Source organism: Parambassis ranga, chromosome 12, assembly GCF_900634625.1.
Source record: "Parambassis ranga chromosome 12, fParRan2.1, whole genome shotgun sequence".
Classification (NCBI taxonomy): Eukaryota; Metazoa; Chordata; class Actinopteri; family Ambassidae; genus Parambassis; species Parambassis ranga.
The window spans coordinates 11,698,738-11,724,928 of NC_041032.1; the positions used below are offsets into that span (position 1 = coordinate 11,698,738).

The following is a 26,191-nucleotide window of genomic DNA, read 5'->3' on the forward strand; positions in this document are numbered from 1 at the left end:
GTGTATTTCAAGTCAACACAGACTGAAAATCAATAGAAATCACTTGTTAAAAAAATCAGATCAGCAGTTACTGTGGAGGATACTACACAAAATAAATAATCAGACAGTTTGTAGCAGTGCTGAAAAGTTGATTTTGTGTGTGTGTGTGCGTGTTTTTCCTTCCAGGGTCCTCCTGGAGTATCAGGACTGAAGGGAGAGTCTGGAGAGTCTGGACCTCAGGTATTAAAATATTAATTATGTAGTTAAGATATGTCTCTCAAGAGAAGAATGTGTAGATTTTTAATATGAAGTTAACAAGTTTTTACAGATTGCAAACTATATAATAATTTTAGGGACCACGTGGACCTATGGGATCTGCTGGACCTTCTGGAAAGCCTGGCCGAAGGGTAAGGTGTTAGTTTGTGATTGTTTGTGTATTTCGGATTGTCTGTTGGTAGTATACCCTCAGTAATCCTCTTGATTTGTGAGCAGACAAGTTGCACATCTGTTGTTGTTTTTCTAGGGTCGTTCTGGAGCTGACGGTGCCCGAGGCATGCCAGGACAGACTGGAACTAAGGTTACCTCTGTTTTATATATTCATAATTCTCTTCAGTGCACCATATTTCATAATACTGGTTTGAACAATAGGCACTGAAGGTTTTTTTGCTCTTCAGGGAGACAGAGGATTTGATGGTCTGGCTGGACTTCCTGGTGAAAAAGGACACAGAGTAAGTGTGGCTCTGTAAAAATTGTGTCTTTGTGCTGATGTGAACAGCTGTTTAACATATCAATGTTTGTTTTCACAGGGTGAACCTGGACCCCAGGGGCCTCCTGGTGGTCCCGGAGAGGACGGAGAGAGGGTAAAAGCAACAAAATTACGCACCTGTCAAAAAAAGAGGCGATATCTGATGTTTCTTATCCGCTATAGCTGTATTTGTTCTGCTGCTGCAGAGAGCTGAACTTCAAACTCACCTTTTTGTCACCATCTGAATTTTACTTCCTCTTTCTGTTTCCACTTTCTCGCTGAATTTTCTCTTTAATATGTTTTGATCTCTGCACACCTTTATCTGTTTCTAATCTCCCTCTCCTTCCTCATTACCCACAGCTGATGCAATCCAATCCCCTCTTCCCCTGCCTTTTCTTTGTGCCTTCCCATTATCTCTCAGTCTCTCTAACACCAACCCACATACACACATTCTCACTCACTTTCTCCTCCATTATCATTCACTGTCTGTTCCGCAGTCTGACCTGCTCTGTCTCTCTCTTTCCCAGGGAGATGATGGAGAGATCGGACCCAGGGGACTTCCTGGTGAACCAGTGAGTGATCACATTTGTTACTGTTCAATCTTAACATAGAGAGATTATACACTAGAGCTCAGGGTCTGCTGTCATCATGTTATTATGTTAGGTAACAATCATGCTCTCTTGTGATCTCATATATCATTTGCATACAGCACATACTCATAATAATTGGGATTTTTTTAGCTCAACGCTGCTATACGTTGATCGTCTGTGCAAGAGAATGAGTGAGAAAGGCAGGCAGCTCACATCAAGCTTTTTATAATAGCCTCCCACTCTCTCAGGCAGGATATTCCCTACGGAGAGGGGAAAAAAGACAGAGAAGGAAAAACCATCAGTAAACCCTTGACATCTCCTGTTATGATTTATTCTGTCCACCAGGGTGTGCTACATTGGTTTGAATTCTCCCTGCCGGGACAATACGTCTTGTTAGGTAACTGTAGCTTTGAGGCACAGCTAGAAAAAATTAGCCTACTGTTTGAAAGGGATAGCTGAAGGGAAAGAAAAGTGTAGTACAGAAAAAGAGAACAGGTTTCTCCTCACAGTGTCACATTATAGAATATCCTCAAGGACGTTTGGGAAGTGAGGTTATTTCCAGAAGTGTAATTTAAAAACTTGATTTAGGTGTTTAATAATTCAACACTCCTTCCACAGCTGTGATCTCAACCTCAATCTCATTTTCCTTATTTTCACCTAGGGACCCCGTGGCTTGCTGGGACCAAAAGGACCTGCGGGACCTCCTGGACCACCTGTGAGTCCCTTGTACCCTCCTCTAATCTTTTTTATAACCACACTGTTAGCATAGATTTACTGTTTAGAGAGAAGAATCAATTTTTCTTTTGCCATTTTAGAACAAAAGATGTGGGGAAACAACACCCACAGGGAGAAACACGAAACTCAATATATTGCGGACAGAATTTACAGAGAGAAGCACATGTTATCGAGTTTAAATTCAGATTTTCAGAGAGAAGCTTCAAACTAATGTTATTATTGATGTGATAGATGTAACTGAACATGGATGTCACATTCTGAACTGAACTAGAGAACAGTGATATCGGCCTGAGTTGCTCTGCATTAATCACAGATGTGGCTTGCTTTCTTCTCATGTATTCTTATTGTTCTGCTGTACTATAGGGTGTCACTGGAATGGATGGCCCCTCAGGACCCAAAGGAAACATTGTAAGTGAGGATTAAATTGATTAAAGTGCTGATGTGCAGAATCCGATAAACCTGACACACATATACACCAATCGCTCAGTCTAAAAAGGAAGGAGTGTATTTGGCTGTAATTCACCCCTATATCCATGACATGGCCTAGTGAGCTCTCTCCTCACACACACACACACACGGGTACAATCAGAGGATACGACATAATGAAGAATAGACTGCCTGTGCTCAGATCCATTTGAGCAGTCCACCATGGTCACTTGAACAATTCCAGCTCAATTTCTGGTAGCGCCTGGGCACAATGAGAGAATATCTTAGGAGAGCAGCCTGTCTGTTCTGCTGGGAATGATCCAACAAGGTAGCGATGGAAGATCAACAGCGCTCCCAGACTCTTGGACTGAGGCAACATAATTGATTGCCAGTTATCTCAGAGGGAAGATGTGTTTTGTGTTTGTGGATCAGCAGTTTCTTTCATTAGGAAAGTAAGTGTGGGAAAGTGTTCTCTGTGTGTGTGTGTGTGCTGTGAGTCAGAGCAACACAACATGGTATGTCTTGGTGTAAGAAGGTAAAAATTCTCAGTTTAAGATATTTTATCTCCTCAGAGTTACATTTGACTTTTAATGGAAAATATGCAGCAACAGTTCACTTCTGTTTTAATCGGTCATTTTATAATTAGATTTCTAAAATAAACCTAATTTTTTAGGGTCCCCAAGGAGAGCCAGGACCTCCTGGACAGCAGGGCAATCCAGGAGCCCAGGTGAGTGATGAGAAGGGTGTCTGACATGACTGTTCTGTCATCCATCAAATAAAATGTTCTGAGCATTGTGTATCCCCCTCCCCTGCAGGGACTCCCAGGACCCCAAGGTGCCATCGGACCCCCAGGAGAGAAGGTACCGTATCACATGATTGCTTATTGTCTCTGTAACATATCATGTAGCGTACTGCATATTATCTGCCGCTCCACAGGAGAAATAAAATGCCGGGTCGATAAAATGCTAATAAACACAAAGGCAGAATCTCTTAAATTGCAGGAAATTGTTTTGTTCATTTGCATGTGCAGAAAGCGGAGTTGCTATCTTTCTCAGTTCCGAATGCATTATACACCCCTATCCCAAATGCGGGTCCAAATATTGCAGAGTAGACAGTGCAGCAGATTCATAATCCTGATACATTCTAATCCAATTTCAGCAAAATCACATTTTTCAGCTTATTTGGAAGATATTTAAGTTTATGATTGGATAGTTTGAATTTGAAAGTGAATAATGTAGGTGTTGTGTTTGCCCTGATTCTAAAAGAAATATTACAAGATGAAGGGGTGTTTGATGAATACCAGTCAAGACTAAACTAAATAGATCATTTATTTAGAAAAAAAAAATCATTAGATGTTTTGCTAAAACTGGGCCAGAGATTACAAAGAGCTAAAGGAAGCAATAAATAATAAAACATGCAAATGATTGATATTTTTAAAGAGAGTTTGAAGAGAACAAACATAAATTAACAAAAGGTCATACCCAAAATGAATACAGTAGTTATGCTAATAATATGCTAAACATCCACATGGTAATGTTCTTTTTGCGTGTGCCTGTTTAGGGTCCTACTGGAAAGCCAGGCCTGCCAGGAATGCCAGGAGCTGATGGTCCACCGGTGAGCTTACATACCACACATCCCACCTCTGTCTGCCTGTTTGACAAATGAGCATAAATGTGATAAACAATATTCGTAAAAGTCGATTAACACATACAAAAACACCAAGATAATAATGTGCCTAGAGCATATGTATATGATCCTTACACATTACCACAGCTGTGTAACAGAACGCCCACACACAGACGTACCCTGTATGCAAACACTGGCCTTGCCTTGCCTGCGCACATGCACACACAGCGCTGGAGACACCTGCACTAATAGCAGATGTTCCTTGGAAGGCACCAGGTGGCACCGAAGAGAACTGGAGATAGGAGAGATTTGAATAACTGCAGGGAGGTGGTGTAAAGAAATCAGGGATCTGATGAAAGGGGAGAGCCCACATCCTACACTATCCCCCTGTTCCTTTAATGGTTGTCTTTTCAGTGAAGAAATAGCTCTCCCCCCAATTACACTGTCTTATTTTATTCATCTATTTCTCTGCATATAACATCAACCTCAATATTCCCACTCTTAGTGCTCCCTCCCTGCTCCTCATTTCTTTCCTCTCTTGTATCTATTTCTTTCCCTCTTCTCGTGTCACTGAGGGTTTGCTCTTCTGTCTCATGAGAATGCAATCAATTTCCTTCCAGTCCCCTTTTTTAGTAGACATCATGTGTGTGGCAAATGTGTGTATTTTTTTGCCTTCACATGCATGTACACTATTAATGGTAAGGTCCCAGTGTGGCAGTCCTGGCTTTCAGAGCACAGTAATGGCTGATAGTGCTTCTGAGAGAGAGAGACTGATCTCTAAAGGGCCTTTTTTTTTGTTGCCATTCTCAGTATTTTACAACCCAATCCCTCAGTTATGGGGCATGTGATAGTATTTATGGAGGTAATGATCCTGAAATGACATGCAATAATATTGCTTTTAATAATTCACAGGGTCACCCTGGAAAAGAGGGTCCTTCTGGAGAGAAAGGACACATGGTGAGGTTTATTTTCCCTATTTTCTCTTACTCTCTTACTCTCCTGCTGTCCTTCAGACACATTTGCATACATTTGTGTTTTGCATTAATTTAGATAACATTAGCACTGCATGTACTGTAATTATGTGTGTGCTACAAGCTCTCATTAAACATCTGTCTCTTCAGGGCCCTGCTGGCCCTCAAGGACCCATTGGTTATCCTGGGTCCCGAGGCGTGAAGGTGAGTTTATGATCAACCACTAAAGAAATTAATTTTATGATGTTATTAATTTATATTGTAATATTTAATATTTATGAGTCTTTTCCATTAAGAAGGTACATTTCCAAAATTTCCCAGCTTGTGATAAAAAAAATATTTCTATTCTATTAAAAGCCAGGATCAGTTAAATGGCGTCTTGCTGGGTCACAAGATGATGATGATGATCTTATACTGCTTTGCATTAGATGGTTGAGAGGGTGCTGATAAGAGCTCAAGGCACACAGCCCTGCATCTGTGTTTGGTGCCATTAGCGACTGATAAAACCGAGACAAACCAAATCCTATCAAATAATTCCTGTTAAGAGGGTGTGACTGATCCGATCATTAAAGCTTTCACTGAGAGAGGAGATCACACAAGTGGCTTGACTTCCAACTTACAGTCGGCACATCACATGGCTGAAGTCTGCTCTCTAGGAAGATGAGAGAAGTGGTCGAGAAAGGGGGGAAAAAAATTTCTCAGCAGGCAGAACACATCTAAGTGTGTCTATTTAGTGGATGAACCCGCCATAGTACACTAGTTTGACATGCGGGGGGAAAAAAGCTGTTACAGCCAGCTACATCAGAAAACTTTTGTGGGCTAAAATATCCTCTTGTCTTGGTGAATGCTTTGCAGTTCAAACACCCGTCTCCTTTGTTCAAATATCACCCTATCGGTTTGTAACTTCTCTGTGTTCTTGCATCACAGGGAGCTGACGGTGTCCGCGGCCTTAAAGGAAACAAGGGTGAAAAGGTAAGAGACTTTGCTTAGAGATTTCCAAGACGAAACTTACTGTGTGACTTTAGAAAAGTATAAATGTTACTAAGCACTAACAGATATCTAAAAAATAAAGGGTAGGTGGTGGTTTCATAGTAATTATAAACTTAATTAAGTCAATAAAAATGTTTGTGAAATTTGCTGTTACTGGAGATGAAAAGGTTATCAATAGTTTCTATGGCAACAGAAGACAAGTGTGTGTGTGTGTTTAACTGTCTGCATTGATACCCAAGAAATATTTTCAACATCATTCTTTTGTTAGGGAGAAGATGGTTTCCCCGGCTTCAAGGGCGACATGGGTACTAAGGGTGACAGGGTAAGTCACAGTGAACATGATAGGGTTATGTTCGTTTTTTTTTTTTTTTTTACCTGTATCAATATTTCTGTGATATCAGAATCAGAATTCCTTCATTTATCCCCGAGGGGATTTTGTTACAAACAATAAAAATCAAAGATGAAATTGAAATATATAATAAATATCTAAATACCTAGGTAGCATTTAAGTCATTGTATCTAAAGAAGAAGAACATATTTACTATTGTATAAAAACCTTTACACAGTAAAGAGCATGACATGATAAACCAGTATGAATGTACAGTGTCTGAGTCACTGTTATAGTTCAGAGTTCAGGCAGGAATGACTTCCTGTGTCTCTCAGTGGTGCATCGTGGGAGTCGGCGTCTGTTGCTGAACTAGCTCCTATAGCTGGTCAGCATATGCCAGTTTCAGTACTGATATACCAGCTGGGCTCTAACAATTGTTGCATTCTTTGAGGGAGGCACTCCTAAGGACGTTCAATCTTTGTTTAGCTGCCTAAAAGAAGACTACCCATTGGCTGTCGCCTAGCAACTACAACTGCTGCAGTTAATATTTAGATAGGAAAAGTGTAATCCTGAGTTTTGCAGTGGATCTTGTGTATGTTTTAGTCATCTTTGCCCTTGCCTATTTCTGTGCCGCAGTTGGTCCAATGTAGTGTTTGTCACTGCTTGATGCTCATTCAGATAAACCACGCTGATTTCTGGTCTCAGAATTGTTTTTGGCTTTGCTCTGTTGGGTGTGACCTTCACCTGCACTAAGTGAGAATACCAACTGCTCCTGTCATGTTAGCCTCTTACTGCCTAAGCCTCTGTGACTACTGTGGAATTGTGGGTAATGAGCAAACATAAGGTGTTGTTGTTCCACCTGCCAGCTGTTAATGTGCGTGCGTGAGTGCTTTAACGTGAGCAGTTTCCAATTTATTTTCTATCCCCTTTGCCACTTCACAGTCAGTTCTAACCTCCACAACTTTTAGGAGGAAAAAGCACAAGTTTGACAGGTGTACCCTGCTTCCTTCTCCAAAGTGCATTGGGGATTTACGCTGTCAAGTCGTTGGGAAGAAAAAAAAAAAAAGCCTTCTTCAGTGAGAAACATAACTCGCACCAGTCTGTACTTCAAACATCAAACCTCCAATCCCTGACCAGGCTGCCTCTAGCTGAGTGCAGAAAGGAAGGAGAAATCAATGGCACTTTAAACCCCTTCAAACCCAAGAGAGAGACATGGGGCTTCCTCTGGAGATGTAGCAGATCCAGATGAAAGCAAAGATTTGAGAAGGCCCTCCGCTCTGGAGACATACACGTGGACCAGAATCTAAATGACTAATTTTTAAGCATGCCTGCGAAAAAGTGTGTTTGTGTGTGAGTGCGCAATTTAAAGTGCTCTCTTTGATGAGCTTGAGAGCGTGAGTCGAGTACAGTTTGCTTGATGCTGTTTTATGTGTACTGGAGTGTGGGAGTGGGTGTGCGTGCATACTCAGCTGCTTTGCAAGTAGATACCTTTCACACACCGCCGGGTCTCCACGGCAGCGACTGGTTGTCAGAGTGAGTTTGTACTCTGTCATTTACTGTGTGTCCTAGCAGGACACACAGTAAAGGAGAGTGCGCTTACAGAGAGAAGCAATAATAGGATCACTAACAGCTTTAAAAGGGAAAGGCAGTGAGGGAAAATAACCCCGTTCTTTAAGCAACTTTACACTCACAGCAGTTTTAACAGGGCAGTCTGAGCCACACAGAATGGACTGACATGTTTGCTCAACAAATAAAAATCAGATGTTTAGTTTTCCTTGTGATCCCATGAATATGAATTTTGCATTTATTTAATAAAACATGTAACCACTGGTGGTGCTAACAAGGTAATGTGGAGCAACTTCAATTAGCAAAACACCAAAGCAGCAGTTGGGTGCAATGGCTGATATTCTATATAGGAGTGCTAAAAGTGCATCATAAATATGTATGACAGTATAGAAGATATGCATTTGAAAACACTAGGAGTTCACAAAAGTTTATAAGCCAAGGTTTAAATATTGATTCATAAGAACATTGTCGACTTTTCTAGTTTTTTGACATTTACATTATCTGTATGTGCAAATGTCACAATTCTCAAACCATCCTTACTCCTTACTTACAGACTTTTAGTTTCTTTAAGTGCTTTTCAGCACATTTTTACATTGTTTACCTCATGTTTAACTATACAAACATTTCACAATGCTGTTTCTTATTCTTTCCAGGGAGAGCTCGGACCAGCAGGACCCAGAGGAGAAGACGGTCCCGAGGGGCCAAAGGGTCGTTCAGGGCTCCCAGGAGATGCTGGTCCTATTGGAACCAGTGGTGAGAAGGTGAGTCCCTTTTACCAACAAATCCCACAGAGAGATAAAATAGAATAAAACCACTCAGTCGTGTTTGATTTAGGATGATGGCTCAGCGTTTATCCAACCATTTATTTCCAGCATAGAAAGCAATAAAGGATTCATCCTTTACTGTTAACCACAACACTTGATAAACTGTTGCATACAGCATGATTGTGTTATTCTGAAAGTTTATATTTGCATCGTGGCAGTCTGCCCATCTGTTGATATTCTTTATCTGGATCACATATAACAGATGACTCATTTTCACATTTGTAAAGCCAAGATCTCTGGTATTAAAAATATAAATCGTGCTGTAGTCGTTACTACTGGAATAAATCCACCTTTGTTGTACTTGTTTATGTTTAAAGATGTACCAGTATAGCAATATGTGGGACTGATGCTTGTCTTCTATGTAGCTGGGAATGTACTTATTTATATTTGTGGGCATCTCTTAGTGCACCTGCTATTTTGATTCATGTTGGTACGGCAGCACAAATAGCAGGACAGAGATTGGAGGGTGTGGCTGCCTAGTAAATGCACTACAGTGTAGGTTTTATTTGTACTGCTTCAGAAAATCACTGTTTCTCTCCTCTGCAGGGTAAACTTGGAGTTCCCGGGTTGCCAGGATACCCAGGAAGACAAGGACCAAAGGCAAGTGCATGGATATAAACAATATTGTCATTAGTTTTGTTAATGTTATAGATAAACGTCCTAGGCTTGGCAAAATGTCACTACACTTGAAATGTGTGCATTTGAAAGGGAATGAAAAATGCAGACAAGCGGATGTGAAAGTCTGCTTTGCTGATGGCTCATCCTTTAGCCCGTCTGAGGCAGAGCCACACTGTGACAACTGGACATGCTTGAAGCTTCCTGATCAAAGAGCCGGGGATTTGAATATGCTATTTGGTGTCAGCCTTCAGCTGCTGATGCGATAACAATAAAATTTATTTATGTGCACTGCACACCATCTCCTGTTGCATTTATTAAACTAAGGATGTCCTTAGGGAATAAAAAAAAAAGGACGGTGATGTTAAAGGTTTTGTCTCTCAAAGGATTAATTGCTCTCTTTTTTCTCACACAGGGATCTCAGGGTTTCCAAGGTTTCCCTGGTGCCAATGGAGAAAAAGGAACTCGGGTATGTCAGACAGACTTCTTGGTATTCTTCAGGGATACAGGTGTGGCATCGAAGACTGGCTCCTGTCCCCACTTCAAATTTATCAACTCTGAAGTAGCTGCGTGGCTCTAAACCGAAACAAATTTTAAAACAAGTATCGAAAAACAACTGCATTCCTTCTTCATCACCAATCACACAAACTACTAACAGCTTTGTTTATCACTTGGTGGTGCTTGAGCAATGTTTCATTTTCTTTGTTTAAGGGATGGGCCATTAGCTTGCCTGCAAGAGTAATGGTCGGTTTGTCGCTACGAGTGGAGCAAAGCATATAAAGTTTTTCATCTTCACAAAACATTGATGAAGTTTATGAGACTGAGCTCCCAGACAGAAACAGGATAATAGTGCTATTAAAAGTGTTTCACAATGCGTATTTGAAACTTAAAAGCTGCACAAAAGATGTAATTGTTTGTCTCATTAAAAGTTGTGTGTAGCCGTTTTAATTGTAATATTGCTGTAAAATAATTAAGCAGTGCATTGTCTGAGACTGAAATATAGGCAATGATAAATGTTAACGCTCATTTCAAAACAGGTAATTAATGATAAAACACCGAAATGCTCTTAAAGTGTTACTGTCTGCTGGCATTAGATTAATTCCTTTAGAGGAAGCAGCCTCTTAATGATATGAGTGCCATCCCTTTGATCATCGTGTGTGTTCTTTGTGTCTACAGGGAACAGCAGGAAAGCCAGGCCCACGCGGACAGAGGGGACCGACGGTGAGTCTTACTCAGCAGAATCCTGTGCAGATGGCGAGCTTGGCACACGAGTAACAATAGAGGTTCAGTGTAGGGTCTGCTAGTGGGACATCCAAACCGAGACTCTAACTTAGATTAATATCCTTTTTCTCTCTCTTTTTCTCAAGGGGCCTCGAGGAGAGAGAGGACCCAGAGGACCAACAGGAAAAGCTGGACCAAAGGTGTGTTAAAAAATATTTCATTGCCACTTTTTTCACATAGATTGTTGATGCAAGTTCAAGGCTTAATTATTGTTTTGTGTCTTCAGGGTAACTCAGGAAATGACGGCCCACCAGGACCTCCCGGTGAGAGGGTATGTACCGTATCATCACTCTAGCATCATCATTTTATTCACATTTCATATCCAAGGTAATTGATTATTGACCACCTTTGTTTGTTTCAGGGTTTGCCAGGGCCTCAGGGACCAACAGGATTCCCAGGACCAAAGGGCCCTCCTGTGAGTCCAGACTCCCTACCAAAACCCATTGTGCCACTTCTTTATTTGTCGTTCTTTATATTTATCATAGATTTGTGTTAATTTCTCAGGGACCTCCAGGGAAAGACGGACTGCCAGGACATCCCGGACAGAGAGGAGAGACTGTGAGTAAAACTGGTTTGGTCATTTAGATCCTCATATGTGCACCTGAGTCACTTATATGACTATTCTTCTTCTTTGTTTTTCTAACACACAGGGATTCCAAGGCAAGACAGGCCCTCCTGGTCCTCCAGGTGTGGTTGGACCTCAGGTTAGTTATCTACGTTAGCATTGTTTATGCATTTATATTGTTTATTTAAAACGTTATAAAGCTGCCGTTTACACCTTCACAGCATTTTGTTAGCTCCAACAAAAATTGATTTACCCCGCTCACCTGTATCTTCAGAGCCATGACTTAAGCGCTGTTTATTCTCTTTCATAGGGCTCTTCATCCATTATGCATAAACATTTAGCAGACTTTCCTTCCCGACTGCTTTACTAATGCCAGCTTAGAACATTCATGATAGCAGAGTTGTATGTGTGGCTTTAATGACTAGTAGGCCTCCCACACAGCAAATGCTCAGCTTCTCCTCGCCTTGTTTTCGTAATAGATGAAGATGAATTTTGTATTAAAAATGCTGATTGTGCTCACAGCACCCTCTTCTTCACACCTCCTCTGCAACTTGGTTTTGTTCAATTGTCCCTGATTTATTTTATTCTTCAACATGTAGGGACCCACAGGTGAGACTGGACCAATGGGAGATCGAGGACACCCCGGACCCCCAGGTCCACCTGGTGAGCAAGGTCTACCCGGAGCTGCAGGGAAAGAAGGAGCAAAGGTAAAACTTGAAGCTCTCTTTAATATTTTGTCTTTACCATCCCCTAGAGTTTTAGTTTTATAAGATGAATGACGTTATGCTTTTACTTGTAGGGTGATCCCGGTCCTGCTGGCCCCACTGGTAAGGATGGTCCTCCTGGGCCAAGAGGTTTCCCAGGTGAGAGAGGTCTGCCTGGCCCTGTGGTGAGTATTGCCTTCTGCTCAGTGTAATACCACCTGACAAATCCAATATACCTCACAGCTTGGTTCTTGCATAATAGGTCTGGACTGTTTAATTGCTGTAAGAATGTGGTGAACCTCAGAGATATCAGATCCCTGAGTGGGCTCCCAGTGCACTCTTTCCTGTTTATTTTTTAATCAGTTCAAACTTGGTGTGAAGAAATCTATTATGTAACAGATTTTTAGATGTAGTATTCAGAAATTGCCATACATCCGCTTCTTTATAATGTAAAGGATGTTTGCTGCAGTTTCAGTGAATAAAGTGTTTCTCTCCATCTGCTCTCAGCCTCCACTTTGGAGACTGTAGGAGGTTTTCCATCTCATGCTGAGCCTGTTTGAAGATAGGGAGTCCGGTGTGAGGCAGGATGTGTGCCTCCCAAACAGATTTGTTTGTTTTCTGAAGCCATCCTTTTTATTTTGCGCTGCAGGGGGCTCACGGGCTGAAAGGGAATGAGGGTCCTCATGGCCCACCTGGCCCTGCTGTGAGTACAATTTACTCCATCCGCATCCTCACTTTGTCACTCTCGCTTTCCATATTCTGTTTCCTTAGAAGAGCTCCCATCCTCATTGCTCCAGGGTCTTACATGTTATATTAAAGCACACAATTTGCTACTTTCATAATAGATATCTTTGATTGGGTAGACGTGCCCATGATGTGTTCTATTTGAATAACTCTTGATTTTAGGGTTCACCTGGTGAGCGTGGTCCGGCTGGCCCTGCTGGACCTACAGGCCTCCCTGGACGTTCTGGCCCTCAGGGACCTCCAGGCCCTGCTGGAGAGAAAGGTGGACCGGTAAGAACGTTACAAATTGCAAAAGCATCCAAAAATAAAGCTGAAATTTCCTGACTCACAAACATAATACATTTTTAGGGAGAGAAAGGACCTCAAGGCCCAGCTGGAAGAGATGGTATTCAGGGACCTGTGGGTCTGCCAGGACCTGGAGGACCTCCGGGACCACCTGGAGAGGACGGAGACAAGGTGAGTGACTTATCATTGCTCACATTTTGGAATTTGTCCAACATTAGAGTTAGCATCAATTAACAGATCTTTAAAAGGAGTTCTGGCCTTGTTGCTGCTTTGAATCCCTTTGTGTAACCACACGGAGGAGCGGAGAGGAAGGGATTTTTGTGGCAGTGACAAAATGTGTGAAAGTGACCCTTTAGCATTCAGAAGCAAGAGCAACGCCTCATCCCCCCTAAAAACATTTGCAGGAAGATCAGCTGCAGAGATACTCAGAGGATAATGCCTTATCCTTTGAAGAATGCCTCAGTTCTTAACAGGGCCTTGCAACTGTCCCCGTGGTGCAGACAGACACAGAGAATACAGAGGGTATTTGCCATGCAGATAAAAAGGATCTTGCGAGCTAATGTTTACACACATTCAGACACTTTCTCATTATAAGTCCCATCCACGGGGAATGGACAACTCTAAGGCCTTTATTTAAGACACTAATGCTGCTCCACAAGCAGAGCATTGTGTAACTCAAACCCAAAAGTAAATGCCTTTGGTAGTTATTAGCATTATTTCTACAAACGCCCACAGCATGCTGAGGCTTTGAATGAAGGCTGTAAGGTTCTTTATTGTGTATATTCTGGTGTGAGCAGGTTCAGATGGCAATAATTATCTATTCTGTTTTGGCTGTGAGTGCCGCCAGTGACTCAGCCATGATGATAAGTCCCCTTCAGATGTGAAGTGCATTTGTCCCCATTTAGAGACGGAGAGATGTAACTGTAGGCAGATCTTAAAAAAATGTCTTTTCAAAGTGCAGTTTTAGTGTGATTTGATCTGTCATCTTCTGTTGTGGGGAATGTTTAATAATGTTTCACGGTTGTAAAATTGCACTTCCCTCTTATGTGTGTGTGTGGCAGCCTGTTTTTTGTTTCACACTGTGATAATGTCATTTCACAGGGAGAAATTGGAGAGCCAGGCCAGAAAGGAAGCAAAGGAGACAAAGGAGAACATGTGAGTTGTTTTAATTATCTCGAGATTTTTAACGCATATGACTACACATATTATTATCACTGATTGTGATTTTGATGTGTTTCCTTGCAGGGTCCACCTGGTCCTACTGGTCCACAAGGACCTGTTGGAGCACCCGGTCCTGCTGTCAGTGTCTACATTTGCTCACATATTTTAGTGCCTCACCTTTTTTCTTAGTACTGCTGAAACTTTTATCTTCTGACAATCTTACACAGGGTGCAGATGGAGAGCCTGGTCCCAGAGGTCAGCAGGGTATGTTTGGCCAGAAGGGAGATGAAGGATCCAGAGGATTCCCTGGACCTCCAGGCCCAGTCGGGCTGCAGGTACTGTAAATATAGAAGCTGCAACGTTGGTCAAGTGTTTTCGTTGGGATAGTATTAATTAAACCATCCATTGCAAATTTTTTTAGGGCTTGCCTGGTCCACCCGGTGAGAAAGGTGAATCTGGAGATGTGGGACAAATGGTAAAAGCTTAACACGTTTTATCTGTCTCATCATTCAGTATATTACGGAAGAGTTTTTACTTAAATCTTATCCCTGTAGGGTCCACCTGGTCCTCCTGGTCCAAGAGGCCCTTCAGGACCCCCAGGAGCAGATGGCCCTCAGGGACCTCCTGGTGGTATTGGAAACCCTGGTGCTGTTGGAGAAAAGGTGTGCCCCTCTTGTATTATCTGTAATCTGTGAAGATAAGTCTGCTTACACAGAGGTGGGTGGAGTGGTACAGCAATATTAGCATCACAGAAGTGGTGATTTCATAGTCTTCTGGAACATCCTTTCAACTAAAAATTGTGTGAATCTTGTGGTTTGAGTCTCTGTTTTGTGAAGCCAGCCTAGCAACACTTTGGCAGAGTTGGTGTGTTAGCAGTTTGAGAGCTCTTTGGTGAGGACTGTGAGTGATACCTCTTTACAGGGTTTTTGTAGCCATTAATATTTCACTAGCCTATTTATATGATACCCTTTTTATGTGGGGCACGATCATTTTTTTCCTCTGCCACAGAGTGACAGATGCACACCAAATCTAATGGGCAGGCTGCCATCCCCAACAGAAATCCTGGGTGGAGGGCGTATGAATAAATAGTCAAAGGCATCATACTGCAATTCTAAGATGATGAATGCATTATTAAAGTCCGCTCTCATAAAATCAGCCACAGCTCTTATTTGTTGCTGCTGTGTCATTATAAAATGCTGCTTTGGCAGCTGCCTCTTTGCAGTGTTGTGTAGTTTTTCATCACTTTCTGTCCATAGTGATGGTGTGATTGGTTTTATCTGGTTCAGTCAATAGAATCACCTTTTGCTCCTTCAAAATCTCCCTGAGGATAGCCCGTCCTCCTTCTGTGCAAACAAACACGTCGCTCTTTTTGGCTAATCGTGCTTCAGCTGATCTGGCATTTTTGTTAGCCAGCCCGGGGAGCTGCCAAGCAACAGAACTTAGGCTTTTATTTTCTTGTAAACCATCCGTCTTATATCTGTGATGAGCAGCTGTCTTTCATGCGCTCGGTTTTTCTGTGCTCAGCAGATTTTTAGCAGCAGGATGGAGTCAAGTGCCTGTGCACGGCTTCTCAGATGCAACACAGCATAAAGACTAATGTAGGCTGCTAGAACTGAAGGATCGGTCATGCTTTTGAACAGGCATACCACCTGTTTACAGCAGCATCAAAAGGGGCTTTGGAAGGCAGTCAGATGCTAATATAAGAACATTGGTTAATGTTAACAATACAGAGCTGTTGTTCCTGCTAGAGGGAATCTAAATATGCTTATCACAACGCATCAGTGCTCAGTGTGTCATTGGCTCTGCAGAATTGTGTTATTGATTGGTTCTGTGCCTCTCAAACATGACACAGGCTGATATTTTTCTGCCAAACAGGTGTGGCAGACTGCATCTGCAGTAAAACCCAGCAGGGAGTACGGTATGCTTATGTGACAGTGAATAACGATAGTGCCCGGCATATAGGTGAGTCAACAGGGCAACTATCCAATAAGGCACGAAGCAAAGGACAAGATATATGGGCAAGGTCCAGGGAGAACAGTGAGGTCAGCGCCCGCCTCGCTCCAGCCACCCAATCTGCCTGCACTTGATAGATTGAAATCTCTTGTGTCATCTCTTTCTATTCCCATTTGGGTGACAAGGGCACCGGGACAGCGAGGGCTGATGTAAATGATGGGATTTTTAGAACCGTGGTGGATCAACAAATCAGCTCACTGATAATGTATGTGTCGCTTTCACCCACTAACATCCCTCCCCACCCTCTTTTATCAGGGAGACGCTGGAGAAACTGGAGAGCCAGGACCTCAGGGAGAAGTTGGCCCACCCGTGAGTTGTTATATTTTTTTCTTCATTTTTATATGATAAGAACCAACAAAGAATGAAAGGACATAATCTCACCACCGAAGAAAATTAATCCTTTTTGGTCAAGAGCTTAAATACAAATGAGTTTATCGACAGTGGCCTTACAGACAAAAATAGCTTGAAAGCATCTCTAAAGTATTACCATGCTCCTGCATATTATTCCAGGGTCCAAGAGGAGAGAGAGGAGAAAAGGGAGAAGGTGGTCCAGCTGGTGCTGCTGGACCTCCTGGCCCTAAAGGTCCCCCTGGAGATGATGGTCCCAAAGGCAGCCCAGTAAGTTTGACTTCACAATCAACAATGCTTTTTGTAGCATAATTTAGTGCCCTGGTATTTGTTACAACAGTAAAGCATTGGTTATTGATTTTCAGGGTCCAAGTGGCTTCCCTGGAGACCCTGGCCCCCCTGGAGAGCCTGGTCCAGCTGTATGTATGCCATCAAGGCATCTCTTTGTGAGCAGTTTTAACATAAAGCATACTGAGTGTGTTGGTTTTGTTGCAGGGTTTAGACGGTCCACCTGGTGACAAAGGAGATGACGGAGAGGCTGGGCAGGCTGTGAGTTTTACACTAAACAATGCTTTGTGTCATTAATGGAAAATGTACTACAGGTTTTAATTTTAATCTGTTCCATCTTAATCAAGGGTTCACCAGGACCCACTGGAGAGTCTGGTCCCCCTGGACCACCAGGAAAAAGGGTATGAACTGTCCTGTTCTTTTGACACATTTCAGAAATCTAAAATGTTTTCTCATTGTGTTCCTCAATACTTATTTTGTAATTATTTGTAGGGGCCTCCTGGAGCAGCAGGACCTGAGGGAAGACAAGGAGAGAAAGGAGCCAAGGTAACACATACAGTAAAACTAATATAAAATAACATTTAATTTGTTGTTTTTTCTTTATGCCAATTATATGAAAACAACCCACAAATGACATGGTAAATCTTTTTTTTGTGTGTGAAAGGGAGAGTCTGGCTTGGAGGGTCCCCAAGGAAAGACAGGTCCTGTTGGACCTCAAGGATCACCTGGCAAGCCTGGTCCTGAAGGACTTAGGGGCATCCCTGGTGCAGTTGTAAGTAGCATGTTTGTCAATCGCGCACCTTGTTCATTACTGTATTGATAGTGTGTAATGTTAAACTTAAATGTTTAATGTTAAGGAGCCAATGGTCTCTGTTCAGCCGGGGTTAAAAAAACAAAACACTGTGTATTTTTAGGGAGAGCAAGGATTACCAGGCTCCCCAGGCCCAGATGGTCCCCCTGGACCTATGGTGAGTACAAGTGACTTCTTCCCTGCATGCTTGATCACCATCTGATATTGTCTGATGGTCTTTGAATCTGTGGATATGTGGTCAAGGGAGGTGTGATCTGATCTTCTCTACAATGTGCTATCTTGTTCACAGGGCCCTCCTGGATTACCTGGTTTGAAAGGAGACTTTGGTGTCAAAGGAGAGAAGGTACCTGGCCAATTAACTTTAATGTTTGTTAATGAGGCTTGTTGTATAACAACCTTATAAGCTGACATCAGGGCTGACATGTTTGCAAACAGTTGCCTTTTTTTACACCTCCTACATATCTAAGCTAACACCCATAATGTGGCCATTCTGGTGTCCATTATGCATGAGACATATGTTTATCTGGACACTGTTAGCATTATGCACCTATTAAGTGCAGGTCGATGTCACCCTCTGTCTCTAAGTTACGGTGTTATTTCTATAATTATCAAGATCTACTTATATATTATGTGTTTTCAGTTTTCCCCTGGCCATCAAATCATTACTATAATGACTGGAGGGTGTGCCAGTTGTTATGCTATATGGCTAATGTTCATGATGGGTTTTCCATTGACTGTAGTACTGATAAAGTGTGTGTATGTTGCTCTCTGTTCTTAGGGCCATCCAGGTCTTATTGGTCTTATTGGACCTCCAGGTGAACAGGGAGAAAAGGGTGACAGAGGTCTTCCTGGTCCTAGTGGAACGTCTGGTCCCAAAGGAGACAATGTAAGAAAGGGTGACATTCTGTGCACTAAAAAGTTAGTTTTGGTCTTTGTCAATGCTAATGAATTTGCACTTTTCTCCTTCAGGGTATTGCTGGTCCTCCAGGTCCATTTGGTCCCGTTGGTCCCCCAGGATTACCTGTAAGCTTGTCATCTTTTTACAGTATTTGTAGAACCATGTAAGATCTCAGCCTGTATTGATTATATGTTCATCTTTGTGTCTTTAGGGTCCTCCAGGTCCCAAAGGTGCTAAAGGGTCATCGGTATGTGGTTGTCTAAAAGCTTTGCTGCATCTGAAACAACAACAAGTTTTTATTGTGACACCCATAAACCCGTAATTTGTCAGGATTAAGTATTTTTTTACTTAAACTTCTTGTTCAGGGTCAAACTGGACCAAAGGGAGAGACTGGTACTCCAGGACCTCCTGGACCTCCTGTGAGTAAATCAAATAGCATTTCAATCATCAATCTGAAAGTCATTTGCATCCTTTGGTTTACATGGCTCCTCTTCTATCGCTCCATAACAGGGCCCTCCTGGTGACGTCATCCACCCACTTCCCATTACGGCTCCCATTAAGGGCAGAACGCGTAGGAACATTGATGCCAGCCAGGTGGTGGATGATGCGGCCGTGGATGCCAACTACAAGGACTACGATGATGGCATGGAGGAAATCTTTGGTTCTCTAAACTCCCTCAAACTGGAGATCGAGCAGATGAAACACCCACTGGGCACACAGGCCAACCCTGCTCGTACCTGCAAGGACCTGCAGCTCTGCCACCCTGATTTCCCTGATGGTTTGTATCACATTTAGTCTAATCCTTCTTCCGCCACAGTCTTTAATTCACTGATAAAGAAAATAATCACTGGTTGAAGCCCTGGAATCAACCATCAATCATCATTACATGCTGTGTTGTATTTATATTTGCAGTGATGTGATGCAATTTGAAAAATATAACAATTATCTAATTTCTGCAAGTGCCATCCATCTTTTTGGACCACAAAATCACAACACCCAACATTTCATAGCATCTTTGTCCTGAAAAATGCTCAAAAATATGCTGAATTTACCAGAAAACAGTATCAATAAACATTTTTTTTATTGTGTTACACAGGGTACTTCATGTATTTCAAATGTGTCTTTTCTCAAAGTGAGTTTGGTGATATTCACCCTTCAATATTCAGGCTCAACAGATTTATCATGTAGACATAAGATGGGACATGCCTTGACCTGAATGCGTACGGTATGAAATTATATTGTATGTGGCACTCATTAAATCCGTTCTTTCTCATCTCTTCAGGCGAGTACTGGATCGATCCAAACCAGGGCTGCTCGCGGGACTCCTTCAAGGTTTACTGCAACTTCACAGCAGGCGGAGAAAGCTGCATCTTCCCAGATAAGAAGTCAGAAGGGGTAAGTCTGACCGCGTTCACACAAACATCGCACTCATGCACACATTAGTGATAAGTTTTGTTAAGAATACAGAGAATATTTTGACTATTTTCCAGCTTTTAGTCTGTGATTTGATCGACAGTAATATAATATCAGCTGACAACTCCAGATAAGTAAATGATTGTCTTTCTTCATTCACATCATCGACTAACTGCTGTGCATATTGTATAAATAACCTGAATATCGGAGAACAACAATTTTATTGTGCCTGCTCCTGTACCCATATAATTAGCCTCCTTGAGATTACCTGCTGTGTTGAAGATGTGGGAGATGATTCACCAGGACTCTCAGCATTTCCCACAAGGACTGAACTGAGTTATTTTACGAAAAAAATTGCAGTTTATTTCTGACAGTTGGTAACTGGAAGGAGGCAACTGTCTTATTCAAAAACTCACATTCACACTTACTCATCCACACACACAATTGTTTCCGTGCCATTTTTAGATGGGACGTCATTAAGGACTTTATCACCTATAAAAGCCTTTGGCAGGTGACGAGCGCATGGTGATGATTTTTGGTTCATTATCTGTGAGCAGAGCAGAGCAGAGGAGTGGAGAGAAGAATGGTGAAACAATCTGATCACTGTCTTTGACAAGTGGAGGGTTGTGTAATAGCATAGTGCTACAGCCATTTTAATGATCCCACTCACCAAGCCTCAGAGGAGCAGGAGTTTGCTTAAGCTCAGAATAATGAAGCAGACTTTTTATAGCGTGCCGTGATGGGCTGCTCTCATTTGTGTCAGTGGTGAAAAGACAAGCCTGCGCTGTCAGTCTTTTGTATTCAGACTAAAAACACTCCCACTGTTTTTGAGATTGGTGCAATTACTAGAAGAGTGTACACTAAACGCCCTCTACATGCTTTGAAGATATATTTCAAGATTTATTGTCTCGGTACACTCCAGTGAAAACAAAGTGAAGGTCACCTTCAAGGCAGCATGGGTCTAATGTATGCCATCTCCCAGCGATAAGTGATCTCCGGCCCATCACTCATTAACGCATTAAGCTATTGATGACGGTTCCATATCAAACCATGCTTTCTAATTATAGAGAAATTCATCATTGTCATGGCTGAGACCATTAGATCTGTGCCCTGTTGGCCAATTCACAGCTTTTGGCATAGCAATGTTAGTACACCATGGCTGCACAGCGCTAGCACTGAACAGCAGGAATAGAGGCTGCGGTAGAAGAACTCCTTGCAGGCGATCATTTCTTAATTAATCACTGTGTACTCATGAATTTTTCAGCAGCAATTAACTCCCAGATACATTGTGCACTGTACAAAATGGCATAATGGCTTACAAATGTCTTCTGCCCCGGTCCAGTCGTACAGTTGTTCTCACTACATACTGTTTCAGGTCTGGAAGACTCCTCAGAGGACAGACAGAAGGAGAAAGAAAAATGCTGAACGGGGATGTGGGATTTCTGTCTGATCTGTTTTCTGTCTTTTTTAACACTGCTGTTTTTTCCTCCTCCTCCTCTGTTTTCTTTATTCATCCATGCCCCTAGGCTAGGCTCACATCCTGGGTAAAGGAGAATCCTGGTTCCTGGTTCAGTGAATTCAAACGTGGTAAACTGGTAAGAATCCCGGCTTTCCTAAGTCCCTTTCCCTTCCCTGAATGCCTCTCATATTTTACAGAGCAAAATGGCAAAATGGCCCAAAGACTCACCAGGCACATGGTATAGTCACTACAAGAGAGGTTCCCTGGTAAGTGGCCCTGCCTGTGGCTCCAGAGTCCTGGCTGAACTGGCCTGGACTCTGTGTGCCCGAGGCTCTGCATGGGTTTGGTTCTGCTGTATAAAGTATGTATAGACACCTTGGCACCTTGCTTGTTGGTCGTTGGGGTGCATGATTCAGTCGCATTGCAGCTGCACTTACCTTCAGTCCAGCAACATAGATGCTCTTACAAGAAAATGGAGGAGAGGTTTATGATTTGGCACTAATAGAAAACAATGCACTACTCTGTGGACTGTATTATCCACTCTGCAGTACCTCTGCTACATTAAGAGAGCATCATTTAAGAGTGACTGTGTGCCAAGACACTGTTATGACTCAAGAAGCATCCACAAATAGCCGCTGTAATAGTGTGGACAAAGTATCACTTCTATTTGCTATTTTTTAGTGCAGATCTCGCAGAGTTTTTGCCCCAGCAGGTCATTCGTTCTCCACAAATGGAGAAACATAAGTGTCATTCCGTCTCTGCTGATGCCACTCAGCTGCACTCACATTCCCCGTGTCTCCCTTAAACGCTGCAAAGAACTGGCAGAGAAGCTCTGAGTCAGGCAGGTCAGGTGCTCAGTCACCACCCAGGGGATCTTGGGTACTCAGTCACTGTTGACTTGCGACTGTGATGATGAAGAGGTAATGTTTCTCTGGCGATGTCGGGCTGGATCCACACGCTGTGCTGGGGGCAGAGAGTGGTGGGGTAAATGACAAAAGCATGGGATGTAACAGCCACAGTGCCAACACTCTCACACTAAAATGATTATTGATGCACAATTAGATGGAGATGATGATGAGCTCTCTCTGTTAATGTCAGGTTTGAGTGTCTGCACTGTAGGTTGTTTTTTTTTTGCATGTAAATGTTTGCTTATGTGCAAGAACAAGTCAAGAAAGAACGTCCAGACTCGCAAACGGTTTGCCGCACTTGCTGCATGGCATGGATTCTGCATGCGCTTTACCTCTCAGTAAGTCCTGTTTGTCTGAAAGACGAAGTGATCGTATGGATCTAATGGATTCCTGATGGTTGGTATATGTAGATAGGCAATTACGGACATTGAAATGAACAGTGATTGCTTCCAGATCTGCTATCTTATCAGGCGGGATTATAAAGTGCTGTAATCAGCTTAATGGGATGTAACTCTGTTGTCTGTGACATGAACTGAGAAAGCAGGATTCTAGGCTAATTATAGGTCAATTATTTAGCCATTAACATGTCATTACTGCAACATGTTTCCCATTTAGGGAGTTGTTTTTTCATGATTTTTCCATAAATTGTTTATGTGTTTTACATAATTATGCAATTATTGTTTGCAATAAGCTGTTTGGTTATACTTATTTTTGGCACTTTAAACCTTGAACGTCAGTACACAACTCTTACACATCAGGCGTGGGAAACAATTTGCACTAAAAATCCTTCTGAAAGTCCCCATGAAGCCATATTATATCTTTAAGATTGTATTTAAGATTAGAAAACAGTATAATTTCCATGCATGTTCACATAGATTGGAACAGGAAGTAGTAAATATTAATTCACAGCTCAAAATTGACCCTAACAAAATCAATGTTAGATTTTTTTTGTTTTTGTTTTTTTTTAATAAATGACACTTGTTTTTATAGACTTGCCTCTTCAAATATGCCAATAGTCTTAGTGCTCAAGGCCAATTTACATATTGTTGTTTTGGTCTCTGTGGAATTACCACCAGCTTCAAGCTTAAATAATTAGGTCAGATAGCCGTCCTTTATTGGTGGTAAATGATGATATGTTAGTTTGCCTGCATTGAGAGCATGGTAATACATTAACTCAGTAATCTTTGATGACACCTTGTATTGACACTATTGTCAATAACAAACACGGCTGAGGAATCCCAATACGGCAGTAAAACGGGAATAGCAAGTACTAGTCATAAATTAAATCAGAATATCTCCCAAGTGACAAAAACACTGCAGAGTATAGATGTGACTGTCGTAAATCTGTAACATCTTCAGCATAATTTCCTCTCAGTCCACTCATTCTTTACACTCTTCCCTACTGCTGCTGTTACGTTTATGGTGCTCAATTAGTTTTTTTTTTTTTTTTTTAATATAGCTTTCCTACGTGGATGCAGAAGGCAACCCCATCGGCGTGGTCCAGATGACTTTCATGCGGTTGCTTAGCGCAGCAGCCAGGCAGAACATGACGTACAACTGCTACCAGTCCGTGGCCTGGCACGACCAGGATCAGGACAACTACGACAAGGCCATCCGCTTCCTGGGATCCAACGATGAGGAGATGTCTTATGATAACAACCCCTACATCCGCGCCCTGGTCGATGGCTGTGCGGTAAGTCAGTGTGTGTGTGTATAAAAGAAAATGTTTCTGTTAAATATGTGTGACGATTTTATTTCTAAAGGAACACACTTATTCTCCCTCCTGCTGTGTCTCTTCTCTTTGACAGTTGAAAAAGGGCTATGAAAAGACAGTACTTGAGATCAACACGCCAAAGGTGGAACAGGTGCCATTTGTGGACATCATGTTCAACGATTTTGGCGGTTCCACGCAGAAGTTCGGATTTGAAGTGGGGCCTGTCTGTTTTATCGGCTAAGACTTTTTACTGAGCAAAAGGAGAAAAAAAAAAAGCATTTTTTTTTGTTTTCTCAGAAAAAAAAAACAATTGAAAAAGAATAGGACAATTCTATTTGTAAAAAAGTAACTTTTTTCCATAAAACAACAAGTATGAGTAAAATGAAATCAAGTTGAGAATACGGTGAAAATTTATAGGAATAGAGGAAAACGAAATAACCTTGAAACCTCAGTGTGCCTTCACATGCAAGTTTTGAAACTGGATGTCAGATCCTGCCTTCCACACAACAGCACACACACAACCTAGCCCCACGTTGTCATATTTTTATTTTTTTTTTCCTCCCAAACAACGAAGGCGACCCTGAGAGCTGCAGCCGTTCCAGACGGTCGCAGTATTTGCCACGGACTCCATCTGATTTGGCTCTTTTCTTCTCTTTAGTTTTGATCTCGTGTTTTTTCCCCCTCATCTCCCCGGCTTCCTTTCACTTGTCTTTTGTTGTTTTTTGTTTGCTCAGTCACTACAGGAGCTTCGTTTGTGCATAATTGTCTCCCCATTCTCTTGGAATGGACCTTATTATATATATAAATATATATAAATGATTTTTATGTTTGTAAGTACATTCTGTATATTTTTTTCCTGGTAATGTTTTATTGCTTCTGGCTTCAAAACATGCATGTGACCTTTACTTAATTGTGAGGTAGGAGACCATGGATATGGGGATAACATCTAAACTGTTTTGAAAGTGAGGAAATTTGACTTGTAAATTGAAATATAAAGAACAACAACAACAACAATATAAAAGATAAAATTGGGAAGTCCTGTCTTGTTGCAGTTGTGGAGCCTTGTTGTAATTTAAGAACAGAATGGAAATAAAAGACGAAAACAAGCTCTGTGATATTATGTTAATTTGCAAAAAAAAAATAATAGTTATACTACATTCCTCCTTTTGTGCCCTCTGAACTGAACAGCTACCTTGGTGCCAATATCATTAAGTTAATAAACAGCTTCTGTACGTTTCCTGAAATACTCTTCTATCTGACTATGCAGTGGGAGATGATGTCACATTTTAATGAAAACACAAAGAAATCAAAACCTAGGTGCTATTTTCCTCTTCTGTGGTGCTATGTATTTTTTTCTAGTTTGTGTTTGTTTGAATGAGAAAAAAAAATGGTGGTGATGACATTCCCATCACTAGTAGCCCCTCTCTCTCCTCCCCCCGTTAAAAACTTGCTTTCCCACCCATTCCGATGCAGGTGGATCTTTGCTGCATCTGTGTTTTTATTTTGGTTTTTAATGTTCAGCGGTGGTATTCGCATGCCGTTTTCTCTACGTATCCACTCACAGATCAGTGCAGCATGGCGCCGTATGTTATCTCCTGCTTCAGCGGACCGCACAGATAAGAAATGTGTCCAACACTTGTACCAAATGTTGGAATAACGAGAGGATGGTGCTGTTGGCTTTGCATATCGTTGTTCTGTGATGCTGCATTTTTTTTTTTTTTTTCTGGATCATCTGTGCCACACATCAAACTCTGATGAAAAGTGGGCATGTTTGCAGATTGGGCCATGGGATACGGTCCAAAGATTTGTTTGTTGTATGAGACCCTAAATGCTTCCACCAAAGATTTTATATTTAGCTTTAAGTGGCTTGAAATATTTTTTTTTTTTTAATATGGGAACCAACTTGAAAAGTTCTTTTAGTAGAAGCAAGTCACCAGATAAGCCAGATATGCAGCGTGCTTGTTTTGCCCTTATTGTAAAATGCGCTTTGTTCAAACTATGCACTCTCTATGCTTATGACCACTAGTATCTACCACAGAATTTTTTACAGCTCTTCATACATAGGTTTGTTTTGTTTCCTTTTTTAAAATCTTCAAATATGTGACTTGAACCATTTCTGTTAAGATAACTCAATATGCTTGTAGATCTATGGCTTTATTTCTCATGTGATGCAGTACGCCCCAAATTTAACACTCTGCTCTCAA

The 26,191-nt window shown here is 41.8% G+C and overlaps 1 protein-coding gene across 2 annotated transcripts in view; it reads left to right on the forward strand.

Annotated features, from left to right (window-relative positions):
* The window catches only part of col5a1 (procollagen, type V, alpha 1), a 57,948-nt gene extending 32,855 nt beyond the window's left edge, over positions 1-25,093 (forward strand). Inside the window, exons 15-66 of one of the 2 annotated variants that reach the window (XM_028417149.1) lie at positions 166-219; positions 333-386; positions 503-556; positions 654-707; positions 786-839; positions 1,252-1,296; positions 1,976-2,029; positions 2,413-2,457; positions 3,149-3,202; positions 3,291-3,335; positions 4,036-4,089; positions 5,014-5,058; positions 5,223-5,276; positions 6,000-6,044; positions 6,331-6,384; positions 8,610-8,717; positions 9,327-9,380; positions 9,811-9,864; positions 10,572-10,616; positions 10,763-10,816; positions 10,903-10,947; positions 11,038-11,091; positions 11,181-11,234; positions 11,327-11,380; positions 11,841-11,948; positions 12,041-12,130; positions 12,595-12,648; positions 12,852-12,959; positions 13,038-13,145; positions 14,076-14,129; positions 14,220-14,273; positions 14,363-14,470; positions 14,557-14,610; positions 14,690-14,797; positions 16,404-16,457; positions 16,659-16,766; positions 16,862-16,915; positions 16,992-17,045; positions 17,132-17,185; positions 17,277-17,330; positions 17,449-17,556; positions 17,699-17,752; positions 17,885-17,938; positions 18,374-18,481; positions 18,565-18,618; positions 18,705-18,740; positions 18,859-18,912; positions 19,004-19,271; positions 19,776-19,888; positions 21,563-21,631; positions 23,733-23,966; positions 24,082-24,228. In XM_028417149.1, coding sequence (XP_028272950.1) covers positions 166-219; positions 333-386; positions 503-556; positions 654-707; positions 786-839; positions 1,252-1,296; positions 1,976-2,029; positions 2,413-2,457; positions 3,149-3,202; positions 3,291-3,335; positions 4,036-4,089; positions 5,014-5,058; positions 5,223-5,276; positions 6,000-6,044; positions 6,331-6,384; positions 8,610-8,717; positions 9,327-9,380; positions 9,811-9,864; positions 10,572-10,616; positions 10,763-10,816; positions 10,903-10,947; positions 11,038-11,091; positions 11,181-11,234; positions 11,327-11,380; positions 11,841-11,948; positions 12,041-12,130; positions 12,595-12,648; positions 12,852-12,959; positions 13,038-13,145; positions 14,076-14,129; positions 14,220-14,273; positions 14,363-14,470; positions 14,557-14,610; positions 14,690-14,797; positions 16,404-16,457; positions 16,659-16,766; positions 16,862-16,915; positions 16,992-17,045; positions 17,132-17,185; positions 17,277-17,330; positions 17,449-17,556; positions 17,699-17,752; positions 17,885-17,938; positions 18,374-18,481; positions 18,565-18,618; positions 18,705-18,740; positions 18,859-18,912; positions 19,004-19,271; positions 19,776-19,888; positions 21,563-21,631; positions 23,733-23,966; positions 24,082-24,228 — 3,810 coding nt within the window. Of the gene's footprint in view, positions 1-165; positions 220-332; positions 387-502; positions 557-653; positions 708-785; positions 840-1,251; positions 1,297-1,975; positions 2,030-2,412; positions 2,458-3,148; positions 3,203-3,290; positions 3,336-4,035; positions 4,090-5,013; positions 5,059-5,222; positions 5,277-5,999; positions 6,045-6,330; positions 6,385-8,609; positions 8,718-9,326; positions 9,381-9,810; positions 9,865-10,571; positions 10,617-10,762; positions 10,817-10,902; positions 10,948-11,037; positions 11,092-11,180; positions 11,235-11,326; positions 11,381-11,840; positions 11,949-12,040; positions 12,131-12,594; positions 12,649-12,851; positions 12,960-13,037; positions 13,146-14,075; positions 14,130-14,219; positions 14,274-14,362; positions 14,471-14,556; positions 14,611-14,689; positions 14,798-16,403; positions 16,458-16,658; positions 16,767-16,861; positions 16,916-16,991; positions 17,046-17,131; positions 17,186-17,276; positions 17,331-17,448; positions 17,557-17,698; positions 17,753-17,884; positions 17,939-18,373; positions 18,482-18,564; positions 18,619-18,704; positions 18,741-18,858; positions 18,913-19,003; positions 19,272-19,775; positions 19,889-21,432; positions 21,502-21,562; positions 21,632-23,732; positions 23,967-24,081 lie in introns of both variants that reach the window. The other variant, XM_028417148.1, reaches the window with a different exon arrangement.
* The last annotated feature ends 1,098 nt before the right edge of the window (positions 25,094-26,191 follow it).